The sequence below is a fragment of the Gossypium arboreum genome, chromosome 8 (genome assembly GCF_025698485.1).
Source record: "Gossypium arboreum isolate Shixiya-1 chromosome 8, ASM2569848v2, whole genome shotgun sequence".
NCBI classification, from domain to species: Eukaryota; Viridiplantae; Streptophyta; class Magnoliopsida; order Malvales; family Malvaceae; genus Gossypium; species Gossypium arboreum.
In genome coordinates, this window is record NC_069077.1 from 135,726,053 (window position 1) to 135,740,176 (window position 14,124).

The 14,124-nt window shown below is 34.4% G+C and overlaps 3 protein-coding genes across 6 annotated transcripts; 1 reads left to right on the forward strand and 2 right to left on the reverse strand.

Moving 5' to 3' along the window:
• The first annotated feature begins 1,995 nt into the window (after nt 1-1,995).
• Nucleotides 1,996-2,556, forward strand: LOC128296666 (secreted RxLR effector protein 161-like). The gene has a single exon (XM_053032114.1). It carries the CDS (start codon nt 1,996-1,998, stop codon nt 2,554-2,556), a length of 561 nt encoding a protein of 186 aa, XP_052888074.1.
• Nucleotides 2,557-3,218: 662 nt separating this feature from the next.
• Nucleotides 3,219-4,867, reverse strand: LOC128296542 (receptor-like protein 15). The gene has a single exon (XM_053031897.1). It carries the CDS (start codon nt 4,865-4,867, stop codon nt 3,359-3,361), a length of 1,509 nt encoding a protein of 502 aa, XP_052887857.1. The 3' UTR covers nt 3,219-3,358.
• On the reverse strand, nt 4,236-9,219 carry LOC108465864 (receptor-like protein 13). 4 transcript variants are annotated; one of them, XM_053031893.1, is made up of 10 exons: nt 8,745-9,216; nt 8,537-8,614; nt 7,981-8,055; nt 7,659-7,811; nt 6,649-6,723; nt 6,389-6,544; nt 6,194-6,277; nt 5,954-6,106; nt 5,715-5,864; nt 4,236-5,613 (listed from the first exon to the last, which is right to left on the reverse strand). In XM_053031893.1, the coding sequence occupies exons 1-10, from the start codon at nt 9,118-9,120 to the stop codon at nt 4,889-4,891; spliced, it is 2,025 nt and encodes a 674-aa protein (XP_052887853.1). In that variant the 5' UTR covers nt 9,121-9,216; the 3' UTR covers nt 4,236-4,888. The 4 variants fall into 4 exon arrangements, with proteins under 4 accessions (XP_052887853.1, XP_052887854.1, XP_052887855.1 ...); XM_053031894.1 differs by lacking the exon at nt 7,981-8,055 and having other exon boundaries at nt 8,745-9,219; XM_053031895.1 differs by lacking the exon at nt 6,649-6,723.
• Nucleotides 9,220-14,124: the final 4,905 nt, after the last annotated feature.

Below are 14,124 nucleotides of genomic sequence, written 5' to 3' on the forward strand. Positions count from 1 at the left end.
ATGTTTTGTTAGTTCCTGAAATTGATAGAAACCTGTTAAGTATAGCTCAGTTAGTTGAAAAAGGCTATACTGTGGTGTTCAAAGAAAATGAATGTCAGATTAGTGATCCAACTGGATCTATGCTCATGTCAGAAGCCATGACAGACAAGAGTTTTGTTGCGGACTGGAATAAAGGCCTTGATAGTGCCTATGATGTTTCTTCAGAAGAATCCAAGCTTTGGCATCAAAGACTTGGTCATGCCAATTTCAGTCCATGGCTCAGATGATCAAAGAAGGTTTGGCTGAAAATTTCACTGGTTCAGTGGAAAATGATGATGTGTGTGAAGTGTTTCAACTTGGAAAATAAGCCGAATGACCATTTCTGCAAAATCAAGCTGGAGAGCTTCAGATAAGTCATACTAGTACACTGATGTGTGTGGCCCCATGAAGACTCAGTCATTGAATGGCAGCAGGTATTTCATTCTTTTCATTAGTGATTTTTCAAGATACTGTTGGATTTACTTTTTGAAGAACAAGTCAGAGGTAGCTTCTGTATTTTTTAAGTTTAAAGCTGCTGTAGAAACTGAAACAGGCTATAAGCTGAAGATCTTGAGGTCAGACAATGGGACTGAGTATACTTCATCCGAGTTTAATACCTTTTGTGATGAAGCAAGCATTAAACACTAGCTCAGCAACACTTATACACCTCAACAAAATGGTGTAAGTGAAAGGAAGAATAAGAGCTTGATAGATATGGCCAGAAGCTTACTGTTTGAGAAGAATTTGCCCAATACCATATGGGCTGAAGCAGTCAATACTGCTGTCTATATTCAGAATAGGCTACCAACCAAAGTAGTAGAGCACAAGACTCCATTTGAGGCCTGGTTTGGGTTCAAGCCTTCACTGGCTCACTTGAGAGTATTTGGTTGATTGTGTTATGCTCAAGTACCAGTTGTTAAAAGAAGCAAGCTAGATAAGAAAACTCAAGTAGGCATTCTGGTTGGATATAGCTCAGTCAAAAAGGGCTACAGGATCCTTGATCCTTCAACAAACAAAGTAATGGTGAGCAGAGATGTTGTGTTCAATGAGAAAACATGCTGAAATTGGGACAAAAATGAGTTAGAAGCTGTTTCTGAAGAATTTGTGGCTGATCAACCTGAACCTGATCAAAATAGTCTAGGAATGGACACTGATGATGAACTAGTCAGGGGCACTAGACCTTTGGCTGAAATTTATGAAAGAGCACTTGTGGCTACAGTTGAACCAAGTAGTTTTGAAGAGGCTGAGGGACACCAAGGCTGGAAACAGGCTATGGCTGATGAAATTACTATGATTGAGAAGAACCAGACTTGGGAGTTAGTTGCAAGACCAGCCAATAGGAAAGTCATTGGGGTAAAATAGGTCTATAGAGCCAAGCATAATATTGATGGAAGCCTAAACAAACTTCAAGTAAGGTTGATTGTAAAGGGGTTTAGCCAAAAGTATGGCCTGGACTATTTGAAAACCTTTGTACTAGTGGCTAGGCTAGACACCATCAGGCTGCTAGTTGCCTTGACAGCTCAGATGGAGTGGAAAATCCACCAACTTGATGTAAAGTCAGCATTCTTCAATGGTTTTCTTGAAGAAAAAATCTATGTGGAGCAACCTCAAGGCTTCAAAGTGACAGACAAGGAAGACATGGTCTACAGGCTCAAGAAAGCCTTGTATGGCTTAAAACAGGCACCAAGGGCCTGGTATAGCAGAATTGACAACTACCTGCTCAGTTTGGGATTTCAAAAAAGCCTTAGTGAGCCAACATTGTATGTTAAGAAGAAAGGAGCTGAAACACAGCTCATTGTGTCTCTATATGTTGATAATCTTTTGGTCACAGGAGGAGACCAAGCAATGTTGGCTGACTTCAAAGCCAAGATGGAACAGGAGTTTGAAATGTCTGATTTAGGAAGGATGACTTATTTCCTTGGCATGTAAGTGACTCAAACTCAAGGAGAAATCTTTCTAAGTCAAAGAACGTTTTCCATGAAGATACTGAACAAGTTCTCAATGCAAAATTGCAAGGCTACAAGTACTCCAATTGCTATAGGAGAGAAACTATCGAGCCATGGCAATTTTGAGCAAGTAAATGAATCTGTTTATAGAAGCTCGGTTGGTTGTTTGTTTTATTTAACTGCCACTAGACCAGACATTATGTTTGCTGTCAGTTTACTCTCAAGATTCATGCATTGTTGCAATGAGAAGTACTTTCAAGCTGCCAAACGAGTGCTTAGATACATCAAGGGTACTTTAAGCCATGGAATGCTATTTAACAAGGCTGAAAGTTTGAAACTTTTTGGATACACAGGCAGTGACTGGGGAGGTTCAATAGATGACATGAAAAGCACATCAGGGTATGTCTTCACCCTTGGCTCAACTATCTTTTACTGGAGTTCAAAGAAACAAAGTGTGGTTGCTCAGTCCACTGCTGAAGCTGAATATGTAGCAGCTGTTGGGGCTGTAAATCAAGCCATATGGCTAAGGAAGATCTTAGATGACCTCAACTTACATCAAGAAGAAGCAATATGGATCATATGTGACAATTAATCTGCTGTTGCAATTGCAAAGAATCCTATCTTCCAAGGAAGAACAAAACACTTCAACATAAAGTTTCATTTTGTTAGAGAGATGGAACAAGCTCGAGAAGTTGAGCTGATTTATTGCAATTCTGAGGATCAAGTTGCTGACATTTTCACAAAACCTCTTAGTACATCAATATTCATTAAATTGTGAGAGTTAATGGGAGTTTGCAGCATAAAAACCAAGGAGGAGTGTTGAAGTTAGCCTCCATGCAGCTCATGCAAATTCATGCACATAAGTCTTCCGGATGAAATACGTGCAACTGAATATGTTAATGCTACTGTTTCCATCTTAGTTTCATTTAGTTACTTTTTAATAATGTCTTGTAATTTATTTCTTTTTGAATTATGTTTTGGATGACAATTGATGTAACTTGATGGTAATAGAGCTGGTTACCAGCTTTGTTCAAGTGTACAAATTAGTATCACCTAGTTCCAATGTATTAAGTGGAGTTAGATAGTGTTTAGGTGATGAATTTATTGATTTTGACCAACCAATGTCTGGTATATGTAATGGCTTTATTCTAGTGTTTCTTTTTGAATTAAATCATCAGATTTTCCTTCCATATGCTCTATTTTTTTTTTTTTGCTTTCTAAATTCTGTTTCTATTCCTGCTTAAAGCTCAAAGCTTGAAAAACAAGCATTTTTTGTTCATTCTTTATTCAGAAACATTACATTGCTGTTAAAGTCTAGATTGAAGTTCATACTTCATCCGAATAAAGTGTGTCTAACACCAACACATACAAATGTAAACCACCAAAGCACAAGGCTACCCACTCCTTTTGAAGATGGAAAATCGCAGAAGATAGTCCTCAATAAGATACTGGCAGGTCTTGATGCAGTGTTCAACAAAAGAAAACCATGCTTGTCGCCAATAAGGATTTATATACAGGATGAGAACAATAACCAACAACACAATTACATAAGAAACAAAAAAGGTCACCCAGAAAATATACATGTCCATCAAACCACTTTTTTCTTCATCGTTTGATGTACTTGGTGCTGTTGTTGAAGGTGAATCAAGGTCACTGCAATTTTTATGCAGCAGATGCCCGCAGAGAAAAGGATTCACCACATAACTGCTTTCATCAAAGGTTCCAAATTGAGCTTTTGGAGACGGAATACTCCCTGACAAGTTATTGTATGACACATTGAAGACTGCTAAGGTGTACAACTCCGTCAATTGAGCAGGGATTCTTCCAATTAGGTTGTTGTGAGAAAGGTCCAGACTCTCAATTTGCTTAAGCTTTGAGAATGTTGACGGTATATGTCCAGTCAAATTGTTGTGTGACAAGTTTAGTGATCGAATTTCACTCAAATTTCCAATCTCTATGGGGATTTCACCTGTTAATCTATTGCATGATAAATCAATTTCCGACATGTATTCAAGAATGTTTCCCTTGTATGTGCAAAATGCTTTTTTTGTTGTATATTCCACCTTTTCTTCCATTTGATTCTCAATTTCAAAATCTACATAGAATGATTCGCTTCCTCTTAAAGTGAAAAATTCAAATTCAGTCATTCCAAAGTAATTACCCGGCTCAAAGATTCCTCCAAAGTCCTCCCAATAAGTCTTTGTTGAATATTTTTTATCGTTTGGCTCAAGAGTTAAACGACTCAAACAAGAAGGTATCAGACCAAAAAGCTTATTTTGAGAAAGATCAATTATACTTAAAGAATACAATTTACATATCTCAATGGGAATTTCTCCAATAAAATAATTGGCTTTTAGAAGGAGGACACTCAAAGCAGAAAGAGTTCCAATCTGGTATGGAATTTCTCCATTCAATTGGTTTTCACTAAGATCTAAAGTCACCAAGGAAGAGCTATTAAAGAATGCATTTGTCAAGGTTCCACTTAATCTATTTTTGCTCAAATAGAGATGTATGATAGATTGTGCACCGAAGCAAGATGGTATTGGGCCAGAAAAATTATTTTCTGAAAGGTCCAAAATTCTAAGGGAATCCAAATAGCACAATTCCATTGGAATGAGACCCTTGAGCTGATTGTTGGATAATGCCAATGCATTTAAATTTGACACGTTCCATATCCATCTTGGGAGCTTTCCGGACAAATTGTTGTTACTTAAATCCATATCAATAAGGGAATACACAGGGAAAGCTGAGATATCAATGCTAGGTATATTTCCTTCAAAGTTATTGCCATCTAAATATAACAATCGTAATGAAGTTGAGAAAAAGATCGTTGGGGTTATCTTCCCACTTAGATGATTATTTGATAGCCTAAGAAACCTCAACGAGTCACTTTGAGCTAACATTTCTGGTATTCCTCCAGATAACTAATTATGTGACAGATCTAATAATAAATTTGAAGTGGTCAAACTACCCAGACAAGGAGGAATATTACCTTGAAAGGAATTGCCTGCGAGGTTTAACCCATTTAGTTGTGGAAAGATTGAACAAATGTTTACTGGAATTGGACCTTGTATTTTGTTGTCAGATATATCAACAAAGGATATCTTTGGATTCGGATGAGATGGAAGATTGAGATGGCCAATAAAAGAGTTACCCTTCATTAAAAATGCTTCCATTCTTGTATTGTTCTCTAACAACCAAAAAGGAACCTTCCCTTCAAAATTATTATATGAAAGATCAATAATACTCAGGTTATTTTGGTAATAGAGGAATTTCGGAATTTCAATATGGAGTTCATTTGTTGTGCAGTTTGACAAACGAAAGGCTTTTAGTTGGAACTTTGGGACCCATGTTGGAATGGTAGGCTCTTCGACTAACTTGTTTTGATTGCTGGAGAGTACTTTGAGGTGTGAATGGTTGGCAAATGATATGAAAATGGAAGGAACTTCGAATAGGTTTCGTGAAAGAGAAATGAATCTAAGCAAAGTGAGATTGGCTAAGGCAGTGGAGGCGCCTTTCCCGACGAATTGATTACCGGAAATATCCAAATAATGAAGTGATGACAAGTTAGCCAAACATGAAGGGAGGGTTCCTTTAAGAGCATTTTCACTAAGATCCAACACCTCAAATTTTCGTAAATCACACCATCCTGTAAAATAAATTTGTTCAAATTATTTAAATATTCTAGGAGGATAAAAAATAATTAATCAAGAGATTGTCTAAATAATTATGTCATAATTATTAATTTACCTTGGGTAGGTAATGTCCCAGACAGCCCACAACCACTCAAAGACAAAATTTTAAGAGAAGCCAATACACCAATGCTTTGAAAAATGTTGTTGTTGAGAGATGATCGATCTAGTACTAATTCCTCTATTTTGCTTGGCACATGCAATTGATCTTTACAAATTTATAAGAGTTATTTAGATGATTGATGTTAAGTAAATAATATTTTTAAAACTATATATTCACACGTACATATATTTTACCTTGAGTAGAAAAAGTGTCATTAAAGTAATTGCCTCTCAAATGTATGGTATTAACAGATGAGAATGTCTCCAAGAGTTGTATTAGAGAAGCAGCTCCATTGTTGAACACCCCGTTTAAGTTAGCAACCTTTAGCTTTCCTAAACTTCCATTTTCTGAGAGTCAAATTAGTGGTTGGTATCAGTTCATTAGATATCTAATGGCAAACAATAAGTGTGACTTTTTTTAGTTGATACAAATACCTTTATTCTTTATGGGCACAAATTCCTTCACCTCATTTCCACTCATGTCCAACTCCTCTAAGTTGCTTAAAGTATCTAATAATTCTGTAAAAATTGGCAAATAAAATTTAAATTTAAATCACACGAATAAATGCAATAATTCAATAAATAATTTGTTTTGTTTAAAGGAAGATTAAATATGTTAAGTATTTCCACCTTTAATATTTATTGATCCTTTAAGCTGATTATTCCGTATACTCGATGACTTTAGATTAGAAAACCCACTTAGCTGTGCCAATAAGTTGTTCGTGAAGGAGTTTTCATCCAAATTAAGCTCTTCTAAATTGGTCAAATTAAGTGGCCTCTCACCATCTACAAAGCATTTAGATAAGCAAATTTACTACTAATGGAATATTAAATGAGATATTGGTATGTATATGTAAGAATATGATAAAGTAAAACATATCGACACGTACCATGGGAAGACTGGAGGCTGTCAATTTTATTGTCACTCAAATCCAACTTGTTTAGCTTTGTCAAATTATTCAATACTATCCAAATCAATTGAATGCTTTTTTTTGTTAGTCCAATAAAGTAATCATTACAAAAATTCAGTTATATTCAAATTTTATATAACAACTCTATTTGTCTGTAAAATATTGGATGTTATAGATAAGTGGTCATATTTAAATTTTAAAAATTTTAAATTAAAAACTATATATATTAATAAAAATATTTATTAACGAGATTTAGATTGTGTCTTTAATAAAATTTACTAATGTAACTCCATTTATAAAAACTATTTTCATTAGTAAAATATGATTAATATATTTTTATATAAAATTTAAACAATTTATTGAAATAATATCTTAATTAAAATTTGTTAATTTTAGTTCACTTAAAAATAGAACTAATTGTGCTAAAATTTGAGACAACAGATTATTATAAGGAACTAATTTAATAAAGAATGTATTGTATGTTGCTATTATAGTAGATAAAATAATTAATTCCACATCTACAAAGCTGATTATATATATTAACTAGTTTCTTTCCAATGCGTTGCTTAGATTGATGGTTTGTATTAATTAAATACAATTTTTAATTTATTACTAAAAGAATTTAAAAGACATAGAAAAAAATTGAAATTGAAATACTATTATTGTGGTACATATATTTTACTTTATATATTAAAGAGAAAAAATATTTATTTTAAAAAATTAATTAAATGTTTATGTGTAATCTACGTGGAAATCAACATGTAACCTACATTAACAAAGTTATTAAACGTTAAACTTTTTATCCATTTTAGGGTGATTTGATAAAAATACAAGTTTAAAGATTAAAGAGGTGAAAAATTAAATTAAATGCTAAAATAAATTTTTTTATAAAATTGAAGGAACAAAAAAATCATTATGCCTTTATTTTACTACCAAAAAATGAACTCCAAATTTAGCTTATTATTTTAATTTTATGAAATTTTACATACCTGTAATACCTGCTGCCCCTTCCAATTGATTTCCCCCAATACTCAAGGACTTTAAACTTGATAACCCCTTGAGATATGCCAGATCATTGTTGTTCAAGAAATTATAATCCAAATTAAGCACTTCTATATTCATCATCGGTTGCACTTTCTCACCTATAAAAGATTTAAGTCGAATAATTCTAAGGAAAATTTGTTTGTATAATATCCAAGAATGATTATTTGTATCTCAATTTCATCTTTGATTTATTCATAAATATACTTTTATAGGTAAACGCCTTGAAGACTTAGTTGATTGTATATAGAACATCAAATTTAGATATACCTTGAAAGTGTCGGAGGCTTTTGATACTATTGAAGTTTAATTCTAACGTCTTCAAGTTTGTCAAACTCTTCAATTCTATCCAAGAACAATGAAATATATCAAATATCAACACATATCTAGGCTTATTCACATTAAAAAAATTAATTTTAATCTTTTAATATAAAAGTGGCAATTACTTGTATCTAATATTCAAGGATTTTTATATAAGTATTTTTAATAAAAGGAAAATTTTAATTTATCATTCTCTTATTTGAAAAGGATAAGAATAACATAGAATCACAATTCTCATTAAGTACATATATGCTTTAACTTGTTTAAATATATGCAAACTTTTAATTAACATAAGGGAAACAATTTGTTTATTTCAACATATTGTCTGTCAAATAAAATTAGTTAAAAAGTTTAATAACCGTATTATGAAATAATTAATAGAGAATTTAGCAGTCAATTGTAAGTTGGTATGATCAAACCATATACTCTTTCATTTTATTATTATTTTTTTAATTTTGCATAAACTTACAATTAGTTTGATAGAATTTGAGAGAAGGAAGCTTACTTGATAGGATACTATCATTGAAGTAATTCTGAGTTAATACAAGAATTTCTAAGTTGTTGAAAGCAGATGATACAGATACTGCATGCAAGAAAAAGTTATTGATAATGAGTGTCTTAATTTAGAAAAATAAAAGGAACAAATTAATTATTAAACGTTAAATTAAATTTCAAGGATTAATCGGTCATCGAAGAGATGAAAAGCAACCAACCTTGGTTATCTACAAGATCTGCAATTTCATTTCCACTCAACTCAAGGCTCTTCAGTTCCTCAAATGGAAGAAATAAAGAGACATTGAGATACCCATATGGATTTGATATCCATTCACGGTTATCCCATTGACGTGCGAAATTAAGATAGAGACCTATTACTCGTTCAGTAGTGATGTTGCACTCAACTCCTTCCCATTCACAACAATTCGAACCCTTTACATTCACCCAGTCTTTCAAAGAGTAATTGCCATTGAAGAAAGATTTGAGTTGGAAGAGAGCAATTCTCTCCTGCTCCAAGCACCCCTCAGTCTGTCGCCACCCTTGTATGATGAACAGAAGTGTAGTGAGTAATACCCACAACGATTTAGCCTCCATCTTCTCTAAATCAACAAACCACTCACCTGATACCTGCCTGCATTTCAATCAAACAAAGCCTCGGACTTTATACACCTTGAAGTCCTCTCTTACTGCAAAAGTTGGGCCCCACTGCATTGATTTTTTTTTCTCTAATCATGCTAACCACAGAATTATTATTATACTAAAAATAAAATCAAGCTTTGGGGGCTGTCTTTTTATTTAATTAGATTTAATTATAAATAATTATACGAAATTTTTTAAAAAAAATTATAAACTAAATGTTTTATATAAGCTTTAGTTTAAATTTTGGAGGTGAAAGTGAAAATGAGAGGATAGAGACTATTGATATCTTGGCACCTCTATTAAGTTTGAGAGTATGTGGCAAAGGGAATAATTTTTTAGTAAGCATGAACAGATATGTCATTTCACATATCTCATTCCCAATTAGCTGTCAAAAACGTTGCCTATCCCTACGTTTTTTATTTTAGAGGTTTTAACTCAACAAGTTCTTATAAACTTCTATTCACCGAACACTATAATTAGAGGGTTTAACTACCCAATTCTCTATTTATACCCAAATCAGTTAAAAAAATCCAAAACCTTATTTATCTAACACTTCCTATATCTTTTATATAGAAGAATTGAAAAAAATATAAGCCCATAAAATTTAAACCCAAATATCTATCAATTTTAATATTTTTATTTTATCTTTCAATCAAATCATCATTTGTTATTTATATCATATTTTTATAAATATACATTTATATAAAATTTCACCTATATTGTGAGTGTGACAACCATAATTTTTTTAAAATTTTGGTAAGCATATGATTTATTATATTCTATACTACACTATAATAAAAGCTATATATGTTGAATTTTATAAGTGAAGCAATCATCTTAAAACATTTTTAGTTTAATTATTACTATTGTTATATACTAGTGAACACTAACCCAAGTCCTTGATAGGATCCGAGTCATTTACCTGTAATTCGGATAGGACCCACTAGACGATTGAGCGCAAAGCGAACTATGAGAGGATAGCGAGGCGAGGTCGCGGACCCAGCTCATAAGGGGATTCGCGACCCCAACTCATAAGAACCAAGGAAAGGCCACGGTCTTAGTTCGCATATACCCTAGGGGTTCGCAAAAAGGAACGTGCGCTTTGTAGGTAACTTAGACATCTGTCCAGCATACCCGAAGCCTACTTAGAGTGTCAATCCTAGAAACAGAAAGGACTGTGTGCTTCGTAGGCAACCTAGACATATGTCTAGTAGGCCTAAAGTCTATAGAGAATGCCAGTACTAGGAGCAGTGGAGTCAAGACAAAATAGTAGAGTCATATCATGAGTTGTAATAGCATGTATAAATACCTGAATGCTCCCATCAATAAAACACAAGAAAAATATCACTCAAAAATTGGTGCGATGAGTGTGGATAGTCTTTCAATTGATTTCAACAAGTTTGGTTTTCTTTACGTCAAGTTTTCAGAATCGAAATGGCTCACCCAAATTTGAGTTTTCCCTTCAACCTTTCGACAGAATAGGTCGGAGCCACAGGCTCCGGAAATAATCATTGTAAAGCAGATTTATTGTCCGGGTGGTTCGCCGACATAATGGAGAACCTCGATAATGCAGCTCATCTAGAAGTTTTTGGCCCTCTAGACCTGAACACTTCTATTAGCCAGGGGTTGGCGCTCATTCCTAACCAAGAGGTACCACTGTAGTAGCTCTCTACCCTTCAGGAGTAAATAAGATTCATAAGGGAACAGATGGTCGCTCAGGAGGTACGGACTTAATTCGTGAACCAAAGCAGTCTCCAACAGGGTCAAGGTTCGCGTAGACACCCTCAAGGTAAATAGAAAGTTAGAGGTACCATCCATGTAATTGTAGGCACATATGAAGATTGGGTAGGTTCCAACGTAAAAAAGAGAGTGCATATGAAAAATGTAATGTTAGTCAGTACTCCCAAGAGATCACGCTGGCAGGAAAAATAGAGTGCGGAATTCAGTTGTGACAATGGGGAATTAGTTTGTAATGAAGAAGGTAATGATCCAATTGTTGTCTTGACAATGATTGTAAGTCGAAGTCAAAAGGATACTCATAGAAAGTGGAAGTGCAGTTGAGGTATTGTCTTAGGACGCATGCCAAAAGATAAGACTGAAAGAATAGGTGTTGTCTCAGGCTAATCCATTATATAACTTTACGAACCACCCCATTGAGGTCAAAGGCTCAATTACCTTACCAGCCACCTTAGGAGATGGCAAGCACAAAACTATGGAGTATGTCCAATTCTATGTGGCAGACCTTTTAATGGAGTACAATGCTATCTTTGAACAATAAGTGATGATGATGGAAAAGATGGTGGTCACAACGTTTTGCATGAAAATCAAGTTCCCGATGAAGATTGAGGTTGGATTCTTAAGCTCAGATCAGCGAACAACAAGGTGGTGTCAAATGTTATTTATTAATTAGGCATGAGAACTCGTTACCGAAAGACAGAGTTTACAGGGAGCAGTGTTAGCAAATCAAATCTTGAATTTAAACAATTTGGATGTAAAGGACGAGGAGAGAAGCAAGAAACCAGAGGTTACGGAACATACAGAAACTTTGTAGCTATTTTGTGACAATGAGGAAAAAACTATCAGAATCTCATTAGCATTCACGGCGGAAAAAAAGAGCATGCTAGTCCCGTGTTTAAAGGAGAATTTGAACATTTTTGCCTGGTCCTTGATGGATATGCCAATGGTGGACCCTCGGGTAATTGTTCACTAGTTGAATGTCCTTCCAAAAGTAAAGCCAATGAAATAAAAAATGAGAAAATTCGTGTCGTAGGTGGTAGAAGCAATAAGGCAAACAGTAGCTAATTTACTGTCGACAGGTTTCATTAGAGATGTAAAGTATCGAGATTGGGTTTCGAACGTGGTCATAGTAAAGAAAACAAATGGAAAATAGAGAATGTGTATAGATTTCACTAACCTCAACAAAGTGTGCCCTAAGGACAACTTTCCTCTACCTTTGATTGACCGTTTAGTCGATGCTTTTGCAAGTCACAGGTTCATGAGCTTCATGTACATTTTATCGGGCTATAATCAAATTCTTTTAGATCAGGGCGATCAGGAAAAGACAACTTTCATCACTGAAGAGTGACTCTTCTGCTATTGGGTGCGGGCGTGACTTAAGAGATTAGTGAACAGAGTATTCAGAAACCAAATAAGGCGCGAGCTTGAAGTCTATGTTGATGACATGTTGGTAAAAAGCGAGTCAATAAGGGAACATGTGCGAAGCCTATCTGAGACATTTGTAGTCCTAAAAGCTCATAACATGAAGTTGAATCCCAAGAAATGTGCCTTCGGTGTGCGAGCTAGTAGGTTTTTAGGCTTCATGATTTTTGAGAGCGCTGGAAGGTTTTTAAGCTTCATGATCCAGGTGATCATGGAAATGTCTCCACCATGAACTATAAAAGACATACAACGCCTCACGGGCAGAGTAGTGGCACTCAACAGATTCATTTCCAAGATGGCAAACAAATCTCTCCCTTTCTTCAAAGCCTTGAGAACCTCTTTCTCGTGAACTAAAGAATGTCATGTAGCCTTTGAAGATTTGAAGTTGTATCTTACTCCATCTCCACTTTTGAAATCACCTCGCATAGTAGAAACCCTCTACCTATACTTGGCTACCTCGAAGGAGACGGTTGCGACAGTGTTAATTAGATTAGAAGGTGTTCATCAATCCCTGTGTACTATATTAGAAAATTACTTCAAAATGACAAGCTAAGGTACCCAAAATTAGAAAAAGTGCATTTTTGCCTTGATAGTTGCAACTTGCAAGTTGCGACCATACTTCCAAGCCCACTCGATCATTGTTGTGACCAATCAACCCATGAAGGAAGTGTTGTCCAAGATGGACACTTTAGGAAGGGTAACAAAATAGGGTATTGAGCTAGCTGAGTTTGAAATAGACTTCACTTTGAAAACGGTGATAAAAGGGCAATTACTAGCCAACTTCATGGTGGAGTGTTTTTTTGAGAAAGCTGTTGATACAACAAGTAATGTAATTTATAATTTGGAATATCGAATGATGAATATCCTGAGAAAATCATAAGTTACATGAACATTGTTGAAAGCTAACAATTCAATCTATTAATGAATTCAGCACTTTATACTAAGATTTTTCTTTCACTTGTTGTACGCCATTTAGTAGTTAACCCACCTCTAGGAAGTGTACATGCAACTGATAACTCAAAAAGTTGGTTAGTTTATGTCAATGGCTCCGACACCAAATCAGGATCAAGAGCAGATATACTCCTAATTGACCCCAATGGCAGTGAATGGTAGTATGAATTATCACTTGGGTTTTAGACATCCAACAACACTTGTAATAGCCCGATTTTGACCTTAGTCAGAATAGTAGTTTTAGGACCACAAATCTGAGTAAAAAACATTTTAATATTATTTTCTATGTTTATAACATGATATGTGTGAAAGTTTCGTGTATTAATTTTATCGTTTGATAGCTCAATTTGAGAAAAAGGACCAAATCGCGTAAAATGCAAAAGTTACATTCTATATGATAAAGGTGTCTATTTGCCGTGGCTTATTACATGAAAGGTCCTTATGTTGTAATTAGACCATAGATAGTGGAAATTGACATGAATAGCCATCCATTGTGTGTTTTTAAATGTTATTATATAAGGTTATTTAGGTAATTTATTAATTAAATGATAATTAAAGTAAAACAAAGCCAAATGTTCTTCATTATTCATCTTTTTGACCAAAATTAAAAGAGAAAGAAAGAAAATATGAAGCTTTAGGGTTCGACCATGTTGGTGATCAATTGAAGGTTCGTTTTTGTTCTGTTTTTTAAGATTTCTACTTTTTTATGATCATTGCTTTGTGTTCTAGCTAGCCCTGCTTCAATTTTTGAAAATTTTGATGATTTTGAAAGTTTCCATTGATGAATGCTTGAGTAATCTACTTCATTTGGCCGAATATGCATGTCTATGTTGAGGCCAATTTTACACT

Coding starts and splice junctions, on each gene's coding strand:
- LOC128296542 (XM_053031897.1), bottom strand. CDS start 4,867: ATGTTAGCTCAAAGTGACTCGTTGAGGTTTCTTAGGCTATCAAATAAT.
- LOC128296666 (XM_053032114.1), top strand. CDS start 1,996: ATGAAGATACTGAACAAGTTCTCAATGCAAAATTGCAAGGCTACAAGT.
- LOC108465864 (XM_053031893.1), bottom strand. CDS start 9,120: ATGGAGGCTAAATCGTTGTGGGTATTACTCACTACACTTCTGTTCATC. Junction 8,056..8,536: donor CAATGATAGTATCCTATCAA/GTAAGCTTCCTT, acceptor GTTCTTGGATAG/AATTGAAGAGTTTGACAAAC. Junction 5,865..5,953: donor TGACACTTTTTCTACTCAAG/GTAAAATATATG, acceptor AAATTTGTAAAG/ATCAATTGCATGTGCCAAGC.